The sequence below is a fragment of the Porites lutea genome, chromosome 5, assembly GCF_958299795.1.
Source record: "Porites lutea chromosome 5, jaPorLute2.1, whole genome shotgun sequence".
NCBI classification, from domain to species: domain Eukaryota; kingdom Metazoa; phylum Cnidaria; class Anthozoa; order Scleractinia; family Poritidae; genus Porites; species Porites lutea.
The window spans coordinates 32,674,965-32,695,172 of NC_133205.1; the positions used below are offsets into that span (position 1 = coordinate 32,674,965).

The 20,208-nt window shown below is 38.5% G+C and overlaps 1 protein-coding gene across 1 annotated transcript; it reads right to left on the minus strand.

Moving 5' to 3' along the window:
* Positions 1–1,770: 1,770 nt before the first annotated feature.
* LOC140937223 (uncharacterized) lies at positions 1,771–4,923 on the minus strand. The gene has a single exon (XM_073386759.1). The coding sequence runs from the start codon at positions 4,599–4,601 to the stop codon at positions 1,806–1,808; it is 2,796 nt and encodes a 931-aa protein (XP_073242860.1). The 5' UTR covers positions 4,602–4,923; the 3' UTR covers positions 1,771–1,805.
* Between the last annotated feature and the right edge of the window lie 15,285 nt (positions 4,924–20,208).

Here is a 20,208-nt window from a genome sequence, read left to right on the forward strand (position 1 = left end):
ATTCCCATTTTTGACGTCAGGCTTCTTTTCTCTTTTCCGTCAACACTCTACCAGCCTCACATTCAACCTTGAAATGGCAATCAACATGAATTAATCGGGTGATGACGAATGTGAAATAAGGGTACTTTCTTAAGGTGTTTCCATATAGTTTTTCAGAGGCCATACCGATATTTTTCAATCGCTTTAAAAGTGATTTTATCCTTGTCTGATCGCTTTAAAAGTTTCACCAATGATTGACTATAGATTGAAATTTGTCAAAATGTAGGTTTTAGTGAAATCGATATTACTATGACAACAATAAACAAAAAACTTTGAAATTAATAAACACCTAATTTTGCGCGATCTAGACCAGCTACTGAAAATCCAACGCTAGAAACTTAAAGTTTGGTGTTTAGCAAATAACCTGCGTAGGAAGTAAAAAATTCTGCGTGTTTAAATTCGACTTAAACGAAAATATATTTCAAACCTTAAATTTTCAATAACCGTAATAGATTAATTAATAAAAACGTTATAAATGACTCAGATTATTTTTAAGTAGGGTCAGAATGCTGATTAATATGATATTTTGATGCTAGGAAATTTTGATGTATTTTCGTTCTTGCGATCTTAAAAACTAACCCGTTTTCTCACCACCTGTCTAAGTGCAACTTCATTCAAAATTTGGACGTTTACCTCTTTTTTGTATATCTCTTTAAAATTTCTTCTTATAATCTTCATAATGTATATAACAATGTCTGAAACTTTCATTAAGATTGATTCACTGCAACACGTTGAAATTTCAAGACAAACCTATCCTACGAACCGGTCAAAATTCTGCGCTACAAAGTTCATTGCTTTGACGTTATGCTAATTTTTTTCCAAATTAACGCGAACGATACATATATCCATGACTAGTACATTGCAGTGTGAGTATTGTCAATGTTTTACATTCAAAAGATGTGATAAATTCAAACTTAAATGTACTAGTCATGGAGGTATGTATAGTGCGCATATGATATTAAACAGCATTCTTACGTTACTTAAGAATAGTTTGAGTCATCTATAACGTTTTTATTAAATAATCTATCACGGCTATTGAAAATTTAAGGTTTGAAAAATATTTTCGTTTTAGTAGAATTCAAACATAAAGAATTTTTTACTTCTTACGGAGATTGTTGGCTAAACACCAAACTTTAAGTTCCTAGTGTTGGATTTTCAGTAGCTGGACTAGATCAAACAAAATTCGGCTTTTATCAATTTCAAAGTATTTTGTTTATTGTTGTCATAGTAATATCGATTTTACTTAAAACTACATTTTCACAAATTTCAATACATAGCCAATTACTGATGGAAATTTTAAAGCGATCGGACAAGGAAAAAAAACACTTTTAAGGCGATTGAAAAATGTCGGTATGGCCTCTGAAAAACTGTATTGAAACACCTGCTTTTGGCTAATTCCCTTTGGGACCTCTACGACTGGGATAGTTAGGATGCATTCTGTAATTTTTTTTTGTAACGGATTTTCTAGTGGTGATAGGATGTCCTATTAGCGATTTGCGTTAAACAATAGGTAACAAAGACCTCTTAATTTTAAGTTTAACAATCTCTACGAGTTTTAAGTTGTATCCTTGTTTATCATGATGCCATTTACACCCAGTATGAGCTATGAACTCGGGAGATGTTCGACTAAAGACCAGGTGCCAGAAAATCCCAAACCCATGTCCAAGAGCTGTGAGTTTCAATTCCTGTCCTAGATAAGCTGCCTGAGAACCATTCCCCATGCACCAGTCCAAAACGATCTCTCTTTCACAGTTTACGTGATGCTTTCATATATGAGTGTCTTCTGTTTCTGATCTGTATTGGCTGTACGTTGGTGGTAAGCTCCTGGAATCGGTACTGGCTGTTGGTCGGGTGGATGCCAAAACATCCTTCCTGGATCTTAGAAACGAATCCTTTATCAGCTTTAGCACTCGGGTTTTGCAGACAAAGGCCACGAATATGAATACTCCTTGTATAGCTGTGAGAGCCACGAAAGGATATATCAGCGTTTTGTGTACGAGCTCAGCACTGAAGCTGAAAAACCAAGTGAAGCCCATGAGTGTGACCAGGCGCAGGTATATTTTAAGGACGACCTTTTGATCTTGACGGGCAGATTTGACTCGGATTGTTTGCTTTCTGGCACTGTTGATGGCCCATATGGTATGGGAAAACGCTCCAATGTTGTACAGAAGAACAGAGGCAATGGGAACAGCAAAAACAATGATCTTGCCATCGCTACTGACGAGCCAGCAAGCGTCTTCATTGCCATATCCGATAAACACCACTTGGAAATGATCAAGAATAACGCATCCACCTACAAACAACATAGGTAAGCCCCAGGCAAGGCACGTGTACTTCAAAAAACGAATATTCTTGTTCTGACCACCAATTGAGATCCCTGGAGCTCTAGAAATCTGACTGGAGAATGTACGTCGAGTGTCGAAGGCTATGATGGCCATGCATGCAAATGATACCAGGAAAAGGTAATGGATGACGGCCGCCACTGTGGTACAAAAGGTTGGTTTATCGGTATCTCCGGTGCCTAACATCCACGTGAACTGAGCAAGGGTAAGGGCCAAGCACAAACTCATGAGATTTTTTCCCGGCAAAGGCCTTCGCATTTCAGCGAAAATGGAGTGGATCACTAAAGTTAGGACCAGTGCAAAAACGGACACTGAAAAGCCAACGACAGTAAAGTACCACAGAATACGGGATTCTGTCTTGGCCGTTATGTTAGGTTCTATAACCTGGGTGGAAGTGTTGGTGTAATTCACTTGGTAATCAGTGTAGTTAGTGCAAATCATAACTTTTTCTCCATTCACATCGTACTCTCCCGTAGAGTAAACTCTTCCAGTAATGATGTGTAGTAAGGTTTTGTTGGCAAATATGCTGTACTCATAACTGCGTAATGGCAATAGCAGAAATGAACATTGAACAGTAAACTTTGATTTGCACACGAAGAGACTTTTATTGTTGCTACCGTCGTTAACAACAAAAAAGCGGTTTGAAGGTAAAGTTTGCCCTGTTTTGTTTATTTTAGCCTGACCTGTTGGTAAAAGTTTAAACTCTCCAGGAAAATATTCCACTGATTCCACGCAGGCTAGTTGTCTTTCAGTAACGCGAATGACCTCCCATGTTTTGTTATTAATGCTGATCTCAAAGGATTCGTTGAAATTGAACAAAACAGACACATCCATGTTGTCTTTGTAAGGCATATGTGTCAAGTCATTTATTCTTGAAGAAGCCCCTGCGTACAAATTGAAAACTACCGCTTTGGAATTATCTTCAAAGGCAAATACAATTTCGTCGATTTGTGATGGATCTAGTGCAAACGTTTTGCAGAAAGCGATACTAAATTGGTCAGGTGTAACAGGTCTTATTTGACCATCCAAAGGATGCATCCAAAACTTCACGCGATACTTGTCGCGAATTGCGTGTAAAGGATTAGGAACGTAACCAGTCCTGCAGGTTTCCAGATGTGGGTCGTAAACCCTGTATGGTGGACAGGTCAAGGTGACTTTCGTACGCTTAATTTTCTGTTGGTTAGTGATCAAAGGTTCAAATTGCATGACTATTTCGAATGATTTGGGTTCAAAGATAGTGTCTGGTTCTCGAGGGCCGCAGCTTGCCTCGGTCATTGATAATCCATTGCAAAGCACACAATGATAGTTCTTGTAATTCTTCAAGGTCTCCCCTTCAAAGACAACTCCACTTTTACCCTTCAAACAACCATCTTTGTGCTGAGTTTGCTTCTCTATGGAGCATGAAGATACCATTGGAAAGCAACTTCGAACTTTAAATTGTTCAGGCGGTAAAACGACTCTTGTTGGACAGTACTTAAGCATGTAGTCCAATGTCTGAGTGTTGTTGAAGCCCCTGGGTGGTTTTGTATTGCATCGAAATTTTAGCTCCCAAAAAATGAGAAAGAACTTTATCACGTTATTGCAAATACCACAATAGATATTGCTATAATGGATTCCTTGTCTAAGAGGGTCAAATAATGCCACTGGAATGCCTTCTAAGACGTTCGCCGACGTGAATATGCGATTCGTGGCGTTTGCCCCTGACAAACATTTTGAACGCACTTCTTCGTCTTTCCAACCGGCTGCACAAGTTGATATCATAAAAACACCTATAGCAATTTTTTTGTCAGTGGATATCCTGCTGCAGATATAATTTGCATTATCCATTCCTTGAGGTACTGGACTTAAGGGATGACAGTAACGTGTGTAATCAGCACAGCAGTCATGATACGTGAGGCAAGCTTGATCGCAATGGCAGTGTTCTTCACTTCTTCCTTGGCTGTCTAGCTCATCCCACTGTGTAGAACGGTCCTCACATTTATTCCAGCAGGAAAATTTCTCATTTGTCTCATTGCATCGAGGAACTGGATCCGGCGTTTGGGAGGTTAACAAGTCAGACGTTGCCGTGTCAGGAGTGGCTGTAGGGTTTGATACAAACGATGAAAAATTTGTTACTGGCGAGACCAGCGCACCACTTGCGTTAAAAGGCGCCTGGAGATGGAGCAGATTCAATGAAAGGAATAAGACACCAGCTGTGAAGCTAATGCCAACTTTTCTCATATTTTTCTTCTTATATGCCACAACAGCATAGAAATAAATGTCAGTTCAATGCGAGATTGATCCAATCACTCTCCTTTATGCTTTCGTTGCGACTCCTTTTTGTCTTTAGACCTTTGTTGCTACCCACTAGTTACACTCTTTCTTTTGACGTCCGACGAAGATAAGGTCGATGAAGGTGGGCCGCATATGTGCTTTTTCAGCTGAATTACTTACGATATCAGACTTTTTCAGGAAGTGTTATCTTCGCAGAGAACCTGTTTAGTTATCGGTGATGTTTATCGAAAGTTCAAGGGTCTGAAAAAGAGGGAAATACGAAGAAATATCACTTCCATGAAGCAAAGCATACATAACTAAAGGCTGTCCATGAGTACACGAAACCTTTTTTTATCATTTCTTCTCTGTCAATATATCTTCTGTTTGCTCGCAAACAACCCTCTCTGATTAGCTTTTACATTGATTAATTCTTCAATGACTTAGAACTGTACCGGTGGTTGGAGCAGAAAACAATTTCCTTAAACAAATATAATAGGCAATGTTCTAAGGACTATATGACGTGAGGCTGAGGCTTGATTGGCTTAAAGCCTTTAAATGCGGGCAAAGACCGACAAACACGTCGCATTACAGCGATAACAAATAAACCACGAACTTTTGTATTTGTCATTTTCTTTCAGTAATATGGGAAATAAGCAGGTGAAGGCAAATTATTATATTAATCTCAACGTCTTAGAGCTTTATTTCATCAAGAAAAAAATGCGACAACAAAGCGATGAACCCTGCCTTGCTTCATTCCTTTCTTCGTCTTTTCTTGTGCTTTTCCTCTGGATATTTAATTTGAAATTTATTGAATATTCGCAGAAATGCAAATTATCTGCTCTAAGGAACAAAGAAAGGTGATTAATTTCATATTGGAGAAATCAACTGGAAATTGAGCTCTAAGCACATAATGTAGGGGAAGGAATTATATTCGAGAAAGAAATTCATGTGTGAGACTCAGATGACCAATCGGATGTTTCCAAAAGATATGCATATCTTCTCAACAGATTAACACTGCTATTTCCTTCCTTTCAATACGGTTATGTGGCTTTTGTTCCCACAAATTGTCGCTTTCTATATGGGACTCAATCTTTTCATCGCTACCATAATGAGTGAAAACATACCTAATAACTAACATAATCGACGGTTTTGCGCGGCGTTACAAAGAAACTCTGGTGCTTTCTATGTGAAGTATACAATGAGACTTTTACTCCCCACATCTCGTCCGTCAGTTTCTCGTACTTTCGGGAAAATTATTATTTTCAGGCAAATGCTATACTTATGTACAAGCTCCATCAAAAGGGTGTGTGACATAACAGCAGGTTAACCCTTATTTTTGGGATTAAAAGTCATTCCAAACTTTGGGTCAATATCTATCTAAATGACAATGAGAATCAATGAAAGCTTTAATAAAGTTTTCGCCACAAGCTTCAACAGAAACTAAGTAATAAAGTTGAATTTTGACGTCCGACTAAAGTATTAAATCAACGTTAGCAACATGCTCAAAAAGAATTATTGCTTAATATTTCGACTGTAACAAGGCTCCTGCTTTTGTTGTCTTTTTTGCCGTTTTTTCAATTTTTGTTTGTTTTGTTTCGATTTTTTGAAAAGGAAATGCTTGGTCGTTTTTCTGTCTTATGTATTAAGCAGTATTTTGAGTTGCTTTCGAGTTGTGTGAGAACAATACTTTAACAAATATCCAGGCAGTCCAACAAATCGCGATTTAAGTGCAATGTCGTGGGGGTTCTGCCTAAAAAGTATAAGAGACCCATTAAGGGAACTTCTAACCTTTTCAGTTGGGTTTAATCGTGATTTTTTTCCCCTACCTTCACCCTATATTCATTATAGTGATCATGGGAGAGTAACAAAGACATTTTAATTTCTATAATTTTTCCGAGGTGCGACCGTCGATAAACTTTTAATTCTTTATATGGTCAAAATCTCTTGTTGGAGAAAGTTAAGTTGATTTTCGTCTACATATATGCAGTTTCATTAACATGTAAATTGAATGCTTTCACTTTAAGCTCAGTGAAGTGATACGGCACCTTTCAGCATAATGTACAAAAAATAAATCAAAATGAAAAAAAAAAATGAAAAAATGAAATCCGCAATTTGTTCAGTACTACGAAGTAAAGTGCCACCACACAAAGCTACCAAATACATTTTTCTAAATGGTCGCCTTGTCCACATTCACAAAGTTAAAAGGAACAACTGCGTTGTATTGATCTACACTGTTCCTGTGAAAAAGGGTAAATTATTCCTTCACTCATGTCTAACTAGGGGGACATTGAAATATTGACAAAATTATGGTAAGGTAAAACCGATGTTACCGATGGTAAAGGCGAGGGTGGAACGCGAATGTCATAGAGCATTATACCAAGCCAGTTGAAGAAAAGCATCCTGTCAACTGCGTATTGTGTAACTAAACAGCTGCCCGAATGCCGTAAACGGTGGTGCCGATATCAAGCCTATCATGCTCGAAAATCATCTTGGCGCGTACGAACTGAAGCTACCCACCATGAACTTTCTGATACAAAAAAAAAACAGTATTAAATGACACAGTAAATTTGCTTTCGATGGTAATTTTTTTTATGTAAGAGAGATTAGTCGTTAGGCTCGGCCTACTGAATGTTTTTTTTTTTTCAAAGAGGAAACGGAAAAATAAAGGTAGATAAAATACATAGAAACAATGTTTCTAAAAGAACGTATTGACAGAACTAGGATAGTCTTTACTAAAGAAACTGAGCTCTTCTGCTTCAAATCTGAAGATCTAAAATCTTATGTATCGAGGAAGACTTTAAGAAGCCGTTTACTGAGAGTATAGTCTTAGCAGCCAGAGCACCTCAACCCTTTAAATTAGCTTTTATTTCTTTGGTGTTGTTGTAACAACGCCCACCCAATCTTAAACAAGGAGAATTTATGTAAAGCTGGCAAGTTGATTTATTTCAGTTTTTCTGCTGTTTAAAATGCTATCTCTAATCTTCAATCGCTGGCAATGAAATTTAGGGGAACAACCGAAAGTTATTAACAAATTTCTAGCTCTAATATGAAGTTCACGATTGGACCGGCTAAACCCATTTCATCATAAACAAATTGCGATAAAATGAAATGACCGAAATTCGTCTCCATGCCCAGTTTTCATTTAATTGTCACGTTAAATGTCTGTGCCATCAAAATTGTTACCCCATACGCAAGTGAACGTTACATAAAAAAACAAGAAACAGGGATCTTTATGAACGAATGATAGCTTTCGAATTCTTATATCCGAATTGACCTGTATTTCCGGGATACATGAAGTAAGATAGCTAATTGTACGAAATCTGTTTTATTTGTGCACAATTTTCTTAGCTTTTCATAGGAAATCCTCCTTGTGTCATATAAAAAAATGTTAAATAGTTTCACAAGAAAAAAACTTGTATTTACTATGAGAACTCCGAGTTGCAGCACATACACCACTTAACTTTTATTTACGAGTTATGATCCCTGTCTGTTCTTAAGGCCGTCAAAGATACATGGTATAATTTAACCCCAGCCTGCCACCGTTAGTAACTACAGGAGAAAAGAGAACTCTGGATCGGACCTCAACTGCCATTTATGACAGGTAGTAAGTTGTAACTGTACCTTTGGTTGGCTTTAGATGAAGGGCAGTGTTCACTATGTCTTTGTATAATGTTCTGTTGAACTGCACTGAATTGAGAACACTGTTATCGAATGGTCCCCCGATAATTTTATCTCCATCGTCAAAACAAATAAGATCGTAATAACCCAAAGAAAGAAAATTATATAATAGCTCAGTGTTGTTATGCATTCCCTAAAATTGTTTATGATTTTGTCGTAGTTGGGGGATGGAGAAAGCCTTCCACTTTATCGCTTTTTTAAACCCGTACTAAAATCTCAAAGCTGAACGGTGACGTCTACTTAGAAATTAAAATACTCAAAAAGGGGAGGATACGATGCCTCGTGCAACAAAAGATCTTTTGCTCCAAATGTCTAATTTTTTGTGTATCAGAAAAAGAGTAATTTGAGTAATAAAGGGACCTTTTCAGTCTTAGACTTCCTAACCATATCTGCTTCTTTATTAATTTTAGAGCATTAAAAATCTTGTTTGGCGTTTTCATGAGGATAGTAATCAGAATCGTTTTGAAACAGCCGTTGTGTTGCTTGGATAAAATGAAAGGGAAAACAATTTTTACCAAACGATATTATCGTTGGACAATATTTTCTAACTCGACAGTCAGTCTTAAATTGTCCCATTTCGTCTCTGGTAATCATGAGAATATTAGCTTACCTCATTTGAACCTTAAATTTCATGTCGGAAAGCGTGGTTTCTCGAGCGTACTTTGCAGTCATTCAATACTGCTCTTTTCTTTTTTGACAAACGCCGCGTTACTGTTCTATCAGCCCAATAATTTACCGCTAGTTTATATGGCCAAAATTACTGATGTATGTTAGATTGAACACCAAAGCTAAATGTAGCTCAAGAAAGTTTGGACAGTGTATACCCGCCGGCAATGGACATCGTTTTCACTGTCACGCAACAAAAAATAAACTGGAAACTGTCCACTGGAAAAAGCCAAGAAAATGAAATGTTATAAAAGACTAATATAAAAACAATTTTTTCAAGTCTCAGGTCTTTGTGGCCCACAGTTCCTGAGTTATTTGCCGAAACATTTCACTCACCTTCGTAGACCTCTGCATGGAGACGCCATATTGGTGTATCACTATGGAAATCAACAAAAACATCTGGAGTTCACTTTTTCCATAAAAGCTCTTTCTTTTCACTCGAGAACTAGCATACGTGCGCATACACATATCTTCTAATACTTAAAATGGTTATCCTGCTGAAAATCAAGAGGAGAGACTTTTTTTCAACGAGACAGCATTCCTTTTTTTGGTGTTACTTACTGGCCGGGAAAACTCCGAAGTTCAAATTGCTGTATTTTCGAAATGAAAAATGCTACGGAAATGGAAACGTGTACAAAGATTTACTTTTTGTTTATCTTCAACCTAGTGTAAATAAGAATTCGTAAAACCTCGCTATTTTGACTTTACGATTTGACGACGTCACTGTGAAAACCATCCATACGGTGTTATTTCCTTGTGAGCTTTCCAGAAAAGGGATGTTCGATGACGAGAGTTTATTTTTTTTTGTTTTAGCGCTGATCAGAAACAGTTGACGCCGGGCTGGTCGCTAGGAGGAATACCCAACCATTTTAGCAAAACAGGGGCAAACATTATTACTATGGACTTTCTCTAAATAGGGAGTAATACATTAAACCAGAATGATGAAAACGATATTTTTATTTATGTTTCCTTCACTGTCCTTAGAGGTAATTTACGAGTGTCATTCGCTTTATGTTTCGCGATGATTGCATCATCTTGGTTTAAATTTCCGCTTTCAGTTCTTCCTCTAACGATAATACGGTACAATTTAAAGCTGATTCAGATAAAAATATATCTCTTGATACTAAGATACCACGTAGGAAGAAAATATGAAGACAATGGGAAGAATGCGAGATATTAAACATAATGTAAAGATAAGACGATGATAAATTGGGAAAAACTGAAAAAAAAGAAAGTGAAGGTATATTAAAACCGAATGCGAAGAAATAAATGAAAAAGCTGAAATTCGTATATAACGGTACGTACAGAGCAGGTTAAGACTGTGTGACAGTCTTTGCTCACTGGGAGTGGTATAGGTAGAATATCCATTGCTGTCTTGGGTAATCCCACCGGTATTTTTTCTCTCTTAGTTTAATTCCTACCTCAGTAAAAAAGGGGTGGAAAATGAGGATAAAAGAGGTCTTTGCGGCCAGCGAGGTACGAATTGCAGTTCATACTCACTTTCGAGTGAGTATGATCCACACTCTAAGAGTATTGCTATACCTGACATGGACAGCAGTTTTAAGTCGTTAGCAAGGTTACCCGCAGAAGAGGGGAGATACAAAGTGGAGTAGAGTTTCCTGTTAAAAACAACAACAACAACAGGATGACATATAAATAAATAAACTAATCGAATGTTAAGTTAAACAGATAAATATATATTAATTATTAACTAGGCTCACTGTTTTTAGCGACGGAAGAAAAACGTCTCAAACATATGTTCAACCGTGGAGAGAGATATTGACCTGGGATAGCAATCAGCATGTTCCTGTTTTCCCAACTTTTCCTCATGCTCAACAGTCGTAGACCACGGGGGGGCCTCAGTGTCAGCGGGTGGACGCCTTCTCTGATCATGAGATGAAGGACTTCACAACACTTCAGATTCAGTGTAATGACTCCCATTGAACTTTTATGTGAAAATATCGGACAAATTTGAACGTAACATGAAGGGAGATTATTTTTGTGGGACTTTTATTTTGTGTTTGCTATTTCTCGTATATTTAGGCCATTTCTCATGTAGTTTTAACATCTTCTGCATTTGCCTTCTGTGTTCAAATTGTTTATTGGTCTTCCTACTTCTACTAGCTCCACACGAGAAACAAACGGCAAACAATAAAATTTCTTCTTTTTGCTTTTGGAGCAGTGTTGCTTGGTTCGTCTCTCTCTTTCTCTTTTCATAATGTTAGTTACTTGCTTCTTGTTGCCAGTCAGGTGGAAAAAAATAATAAACAGGGTAGATCTTATGATAGTCAATTGCAATAAATGTATGGGTCTAATATGACTGCACCTGACGCAACTTCTCATTCTTAAAGCAGTCATGAGTCTGTAATTTTCCTTTTTGATGAAAGTATATGATGTATCTTGGGAGATAATCTTTTCATAATTATATGACATGTTTTTTCGTGAGGGATCACTTTCTTTTTATGGCATTTCGGTTAGCGAAAATCGCACCCCTCGAATTAAATGTACCTCACAGTTTAGTGCACGATAAGAATTATAGAATATATATCAGTAGAGTATGAAAAGCCTGCGATGAATAACAGCTGGTGTATTAAAAAAAACAGCGCTTTTGAGACAAGATGGCACTGAGGCATTCAAATAAGGCGACAAATAAACTGATCCGGTCGGCTGACTCAGTGGTACCTCTGACTAATCCTTGGGTAACAGGATTATGTAAGATTTTAGACTGAGCGCCTATTACAATATTATAACGTAAGCTCTCTTATCTAACTCAATATCGTCCATGACGCACAGGAAAACGGAAGACAAATTATCTGAGCTGCTGGTTCCTTTGACGATATGGGCGCACGAACACGAGTTAGATTGGAAGAAGACTGTTTTTAAGGGGATGGTTTAAAAGAAAAAAAAAAACACTTTTTAGGAGATGAAAAATTACAGTAGAGGCATGATGTGGAGGATTCTTCAGACAGAGGGAATGTGGCTAAGATAGGATGATGCAGCGGATCGTATTAAATACTTTATAAAACATTTTCCGCAAAATCTCCTTTAAATGTGTCGTGCGCCGGATTGTAATAAGACTAGAATTAAGGAAAGAAATGATTAAGTGCCATAGAATCGATGCCACATACTTATGGTGGGACCACACAAGAGCAGCAATAGCAACAACACAGATCGATGACCATCGGGAGAATCGTATCCACGTCCTGTGAATTATAGTTGGCCGAAGGAGACCTGGCGTTGGCTTTATTTCGTAGTGATTAATTTCGATGAAGAAATAAAGTTAAATTTGATCGCTAAGTTACACTTAACTAAGGGACAGAATCAAGCTATTAAAACTTACAAGGTAGTGCAGATTTTTTAGAATTGAAAAGTCGATGAGTATGATAGCCTATTTTGAAAAATATTTCTGTGACACCAAGGCCAACACCTCATGTGAATAGAAAACTTGAACACAGCAAATGGTAATGTAAGGTGGCTGATATTCAAGACGCCCAGTCAAGCCAAAATGGGGCTCATGCGACGCGCGCGTTACGCGAAGACGACTGGGGATGTGTCATGGGCTCAACACAGGCCCTGACATAAACGAGAGGATTACAAAACGTACTACGACCATCCCCGATTCACAGACTCTGTGTGATTTGATGGAAATTAATTCAACCTCGTTCCCATATTCCCACTTCCTGTCTGGAGACGGGAAGGATAGAGAGCCTGGGAACGAGCAAGGTATTTTTCTATCGTTGTAGTGTTAAAACGCAAATTTGTTAAGACTTCTTACTTGCCCCCGGTCGTCTCTCAGTCTCAGAAATGTAAACGAGAGAAGCGCAGTCAAGGGGAGCACAAGGCATCCCTGGCGCTTTCTTCGGTCACGCTTCTCATGATCTCAGTGTCATGGAGAAGCGTGACCGAAGAGAGGCTCCGCGTGAGACTGGGGACGAGTCAGGTTAGGCTTGTTCTATGTGGCCCCCAATCTTACCCCACCTTACTTTAAGCGAGTTCGCCTTTTTGCCAGAATTGCCATTTTCGTTAAAATCGCCACTCTCCAAGGGGCCCCCTTTTGCTATCTAATTCGAATATTCGCTAAACTCATGGCAAATTTTTCGCCAGATTGGCCATTTTTGTCACCTTCGTCACTTTACAAGGAGAATTTCTTGAAATCTGATTTAAATTTTCGCCAACCCTCTGGCCATTTTTGCCAGATTCGCCATTTTCACCATTGCGAGTATTTTTGTACAAAATTATTTGTTCTGTAAAGAAAATAGAAACTAAAATCAAAATCGTGGTTAGACAAGAAAACAGGTAGATATTGCTGAAACTGGCCATTAAAACAAACGAACATTATAAAGAAGTGTTAAAGGTAGCCTTTAACGTAAATTAACACAATACGTGCTAAATTGTTAAAGTGTTAAAAAGTTCGCCTTGATCAATATTGCATCTAAGAAAACCTTTTGTTCTTAGATGTTGTTAGAACTCTGACCATTGTTTTTAGTTTAGTACAACAAACAGTTGCTAGTCAGGTAAGTATGTCTGATCACAAAAAATTGGTGGAGAGGAATGAAGTTGCTGTTACCGAAACGCAACTCCTGAAGGAAAAAAAATGAAACACGAGCCGTTAAGACAAGGTGGACAACGGCATGATTATAAGATACTAACCAGAGAGCAAACACGAAGCTTCACACAGAGGGATTCAGAGATGCAAAAAGTAACTACCATTCTCTCGATGACATCTCAGAGAGAGTGCAGTGATGAAATTGTAGATACTGGCTCCATTGTGAAGAGACAAAGCTGCAGAAGAAATCACCACAACGCCAAAGAATCGAGAAACCACCATCATAAGAGATCGGCGCGCATTTCGACGACTGATTCCATGGCATTCGGTGATGAATCTTATCTGGTAATTCAGGGGAAATCGTTCTTATGTGGAAAGGAAAGAGAACAAACCCCTCCATCTTCATCTAATGAACCAAACGATGTAAGGCGGATTATACCGGGAATTCTTGATAGCCCCAAAAAATCAGCACAAGATACGCTGCCCGTTATATCAGGGCCATCTTTCCGACCTTGGTCCAAAGAAAAGAGGGACAGGAAGAAACTTAACAGCGACCCAGAAGAACGGCAGACGTCAAAGCGCGAAATTTTTAATTTGCAAGAAATACTAGCCGAGGTTGAAGAAATCTGGCAAGCTAACATCGAAAGTCACACCGGTGAAGAGTTTATTCCTTTAGTAATGCAATGCAAAGTTTTTGATGCAACGCTACAGGGGATGGGGCTGCCAAGCAACGAGGGCAGAGAAAACCCTTACAATCACATAACGAGCCGCACCGCCTTAGCAACCAAAAAAATTTTGTTTATCCAGCTGAGATAGGGGACTAAAAGTCCCCTATCTCAGCTGGATACTCAGAAGCTTGTAACATTCACTATTCCATTTATCTCTGATCATATTTCGCATCTAAACGATAGAGGCGTCAATTTTCGCGCCATCATGTCATCATTCTAGGGCGAGAAATTTAATTAAAAGCGCGGCATTCAACAAATGTACGGCTCAGGTTTCGGCTAAAATTATTCGGTGCCGTCAAAGAAAAAAACATGTTATTAAGGTCAGCGTATAAAGTCGATCACATTGCTAACACAGACAAAAACGCTTAAATATCTCCTACAAAATGAACGGCTGAGTTTGTTTTTTCTACGGGTCAAACTGCTACTATATATCCCAGAAGCGCTCAGGCATAATTATATCATGCCAGGACTTCTACCTGGATGAACCAGAAAGGATATAGAACAACTTCCTAATTGTTTTTTACGGCTACGGGTTGAAATACTAAACGTGTTACATATCCTAGAAGCGCTCAGGCATAATGATATCATGCCAGGACTTCTACCTGGATGAACCAGAAAGGATATAGAAAAACTTCCTAATTGTTTTTTACGGCTACGGGTTGAAATACTAAACGTGTTATATATCCTAGAAGCGCTCAGGCATAATGATATCATGCCAGGACTTCTACCTGGATGAACCAGAAAGGATATAGAACAACTTCCTAATTGTTTTTTACGGCTACGGGTTGAAATACTAAACGTGTTATATATCCTAGAAGCGCTCAGGCATAATAATATGCCAGGACTTCTACCTGGATGAACCAGAAAGGATATAGAACAACTGCCTAATTTTTTTTTTTTTTTTTACGGCTACGGGTCGAAATGCTAAACGTGTTATATATCCTAGAAGCGCTCAGGCATAATAATATGCCAGGACTTCTAGCTGGATGAACCAGAAAGGATATAGAACAACTGCCTAGTTTTTTTTTTTTTTTACGGCTACGGGTTGAAATGCTAAACGTGTTATATATCCTAGAAGCGCTCAGGCATGATAATATGCCAGAACTTCTATCTGGATGAACCAGAAAGGATATAGAACAACTGCCTAATTTTTTTTTTCACGGCTACGGGTTGAAATGCTAAACGTGTTATATATCCTAGAAGCGCTCAGGCATAATGATATCATGCGAGGACTTCTACCTGGATGAACCAGAAAGGATATAGAACAACTACCTAATTGTTTTTTACGGCTACGGGTTGAAATACTAAACGTGTTATATATCCTAGAAGCGCTCAGGCATAATAATATGCCAGGACTTCTACCTGGATGAACCAGAAAGGATATAGAACAACTGCCTAATTTTTTTTTTTTTTTACGGCTACGGGTCGAAATGCTAAACGTGTTATATATCCTAGAAGCGCTCAGGCATAATAATATGCCAGGACTTCTACCTGGATGAACCAGAAAGGATATAGAACAACTGCCTAATTTTTTTTTTCACGGCTAGGGGTTGAAATGCTAAACGTGTTATATATCCTAGAAGCGCTCAGGCATAATAATATGCCAGGACTTCTACCTAGATGAACCAGAAAGGATATAGAACAACTACCTAATTGTTTTTTACGGCTACGGGTTGAAATACTAAACGTGTTATATATCCTAGAAGCGCTCAGGCATAATAATATGCCAGGACTTCTACCTAGATGAACCAGAAAGGATATAGAACAACTGCCTAATTTTTTTTTTACTGCTACGGGTTGAAATACTAAACGTGTTATATATCCTAGAAGCGCTCAGGCATAATAATATGCCAGGACTTCTACCTGGATGAACCAGAAAGGATATAGAACAACTTCCTAATTGTTTTTTACGGCTACGGGTTGAAATACTAAACGTGTTATATATCCTAGAAGCGCTCAGGCATAATTATATCATGCGAGGACTTCTACCTGGATGAACCAGAAAGGATATTGAACAACTTCGTAATTGTTTTTTACGGCTACGGGTTGAAATACTAAACGTGTTATATATCCTAGAAGCGCTCAGGCATAATGATATCATGCCAGGACTTCTACCTGGATGAACCAGAAAGGATATAGAACAACTACCTAATTGTTTTTTACGGCTACGGGTTGAAATACTAAACGTGTTATATATCCTAGAAGCGCTCAGGCATAATTATATCATGCGAGGACTTCTACCTGGATGAACCAGAAAGGATATTGAACAACTTCGTAATTGTTTTTTACGGCTACGGGTTGAAATACTAAACGTGTTATATATCCTAGAAGCGCTCAGGCATAATGATATCATGCCAGGACTTCTACCTGGATGAACCAGAAAGGATATAGAACAACTACCTAATTGTTTTTTACGGCTACGGGTTGAAATACTAAACGTGTTATATATCCTAGAAGCGCTCAGGCATAATTATATCATGCGAGGACTTCTACCTGGATGAACCAGAAAGGATATTGAACAACTTCGTAATTGTTTTTTACGGCTACGGGTTGAAATACTAAACGTGTTATATATCCTAGAAGCGCTCAGGCATAATGATATCATGCCAGGAATTCTACCTGGATGAACCAGAAAGGATATAGAACAACTTCCTAATTGTTTTTTACGGCTACGGGTTGAAATACTAAATGTGTTATATATCCTAGAAGCGCTCAGGTATAATAATATGCCAGGACTTCTACCTGGATGAACCAGAAAGGATATAGAACAACTGCCTATTTTTTTTTTTTTTACGGCTACGGGTCGAAATGCTAAACGTGTTATATATCCTAGAAGCGCTCAGGCATAATGATATCATGCCAGGACTTCTACCTGGATGAACCAGAAAGGATATAGAACAACTACCTAATTGTTTTTTACGGCTACGAGTTGAAATACTAAACGTGTTATATATCCTAGAAGCGCTCAGGCATAATAATATGCCAGGACTTCTACCTGGATGAACCAGAAAGGATATAGAACAACTGCCTTTTTTTTCTACGCGTCGAAGTTGTAAACGTGTTATTCTTAGAAGCGCTCAGGCTTAATAATATGCCAGGTTTCCAGCGACTGATTTTAGCTGATTTTGCGGTGCGCAAGAATGGATAATTTACCCGACTTGTAAGCAGATATTTCCTTCAGCCGATTGTGTCTTATGCAGGAGAATGTCATGTCTGCGTTGTTTTGTTTCTACTGAAGTTTTATCAAAAAAAGCTTAAGCGAAAATAGGGAGATCGCAATTTATACTCTTACGAACTGTAAATTAGGGCTGACCTGGAAGACGCGTTGAATTGTGCCGCCATCCTTCAAAATATAATCTGGCTGCGTTTAGGGAGACAATTTCCTCTTCCATCCAGATTTACTTGGTATATGTGTTTGCGAGAATCTTCAGACAAAGAATTGGGTATACACTGATTCGAATGACTTGGCGATACTAAGTGCTTAAGTCTACTTACCGATTACAACATGTTTTGAGAAGCGCGCCAAATGAGGTTGTCACAGTGTTCTCGAGCGAACACGGCGCGACCTGGATTGATAAAATTACCATTACATGCAGCTATCATGCCAGTGATTTCTCCTTTCGTCGCATAGTGAATAGTTTGTGAGCACATCCTCGACTCTGGAAACATTTGTCTTGCGCCGCTATAGAAGTTGCTTCTCCCGCGAACCATAGGTAGATTTCCCGCTTAACATAATGTTTGATAATTTATGCAAAAGTTGACCTCGTGAAAGTCAGCAGTGCATTAATCGACTCAAAAATAAACAGACTTCCTACAGGGTTTTGAACACGGTTTTAATTAAAGTACTTTACGAGCGCTGCGGTAGTTGACCGCAAAAGTGTTACGGTGATGGATACTCAACTGGATGATTACGTCACTTCATAGCAACCAGACGGTACGAATTTTTTAACTTCCGGAGCGCTGAGGCTCGTAGTGTTAAAGAGTCTGATGAAGAGTGTGAATCAACCATAACAGTCAACCCTTACCATAATGAACAGTTTTTAAGTAAGAAATCTCTAAGGAAAAGAGTAATGTCATACTATGACCATGGGGGTCTTATTGAGCCTTCTGAATCAATCTTTGGCGAAAGCTTTAATCGAAAACGTCCCGGAAACAAAATCCAATTTATGCGCTCGTTTTCGGAGACAAAGTCGGCAATTTTTCCATACGCTGTTCCACATTTTCGACTTCCATTAATCCCCTCTTCAAGAAACGAACTAGTAAGAATAGCTAAAGTGCTAACAAGGTGTAAATTATTACCATTTCAATTTCAAGATATGCAGAACCAGAGCTCAAAGGCAAAAGAACGCTTTGCCAGAAAACCAAAGAACAGGGAAGATGTAAAGGGCGGCATCAGTTTCTCAGAGGGAAGCTGCCGTAAAACGGAGCTTCAGGTTTTTATACCAGCGAGTGAGTGACTTTTTGGATCAGATTTACACTGTGAATTAGTGGTAATAGTTTATGAAAAGAAGGCTTCTTTTTGTTGATATAAGGCACTCCAGATATAATCAACTTGTGTCTGGCAAAATTTTGCTCGTTAGCATTGTCGTTAAACATTTATAGTACAAGTCCAACCGTACGTACCTTCAATGAAAATTACTGACACTATATGAACCAGGGGTGTAAAAGTAAAACTCATGATCGATAAGTCTGGAACTTCTTTGGGATGTAAAGGAAACGTCTTTCAGGTTTTGTTAGCCAGTGTTCTCTTTTAACTGAACCTCAGTTATAACCACAAAGCTGCTTATTCTCCGAAAAAGACGGAAGAGTTCCTTAACCGTAGAGCTGGAAATTACAGACTGAGGCCTCATAGTTGCACTGAGTTTTGGTGTTTCAACAATTTTAGGGTGACATACCATCAAATTCGTACAAATTTATGGTCCCGAGGTTCCCTGTAAGAGAGCGTATTGCTCTAAAACTGGCGAATAACCTTATATAAAAATATAAAATCAAATAAAAAAACAAAAGTGTGATATTCGCTATGATATATACTAGCCATGGTGACCAGTGACCTTACAAGAATTGATGTGGGTTCGCATTCTAGACTAAACCTCTTCCCCTCTTTTTAAGTGGCTTTCCTGTCTTGTATGTAGTTAATTAACTGAGGGAGTCTATCTTTAAGGCTGAAGTTTATGCAAGCTGGTCAATCAAATTTTTATTGTAATTTTTAAAATTACAATAATGACAATAATCTTTCACTGAATTACTCATCAATAAATGATTCGTTTACTCGTCAAGAGTCAACTTTTCACTTTTTTCACGCCCGTGGCACAACGTGCACTTGCCGGCCATTAGACACCATTGCTATCGTCTTGGTTGCTGAGAAGAGGGCGCTTTTTCGAAGGGATAAATCAAGCGAGAAGTACCACTGTTCAGCGCGATAATTCAAATTACTCACCCAATTTCCACTCAGTGTAATGTGTTAGTGATGTACTGATTTCCATTTCCGATCATTAACACCGGCAAGGCAAAGGTATTTTGCGGAACACCGAATGGTCGCCTAGCGCCGAATGACTTGTTTAGTGATTAGGGTTACTAGTAAACCAAGTGAATCTGTTGCTCATCACCAAACTACCTCACTTCCGCTCATTGCAGTACCGTATATTTCTGTATAAAATTTCGTGGTAGCTCCTAATAAACCTGAGGAAGACTGGTATTGGCCAGTCGATGTATCGTAGCTTATGGTGGCCCACAACTGTCACGGCAAAAACAAAAACCTCACGGCAAAAACAAAATATCTCACGGCAAAAATAAAATATCTCACGGCAAAACCAAAAACATATACAAAGACCCTCGCCAAGATTCAGGTCAGAGAAATATTTCCTATACGAGCTGTTTTACCCAAACTTATAGAGATTTGTATGGAGACGCCATGCTGGTGCTCACCTGGATGAGCTTCAACATGGTGGACGGAAAC

Bases quoted from the DNA above. Each gene is read 5' to 3' on its own strand.
- LOC140937223 (XM_073386759.1), bottom strand. From the start codon at position 4,601: ATGAGAAAAGTTGGCATTAGCTTCACAGCTGGTGTCTTATTCCTTTCA.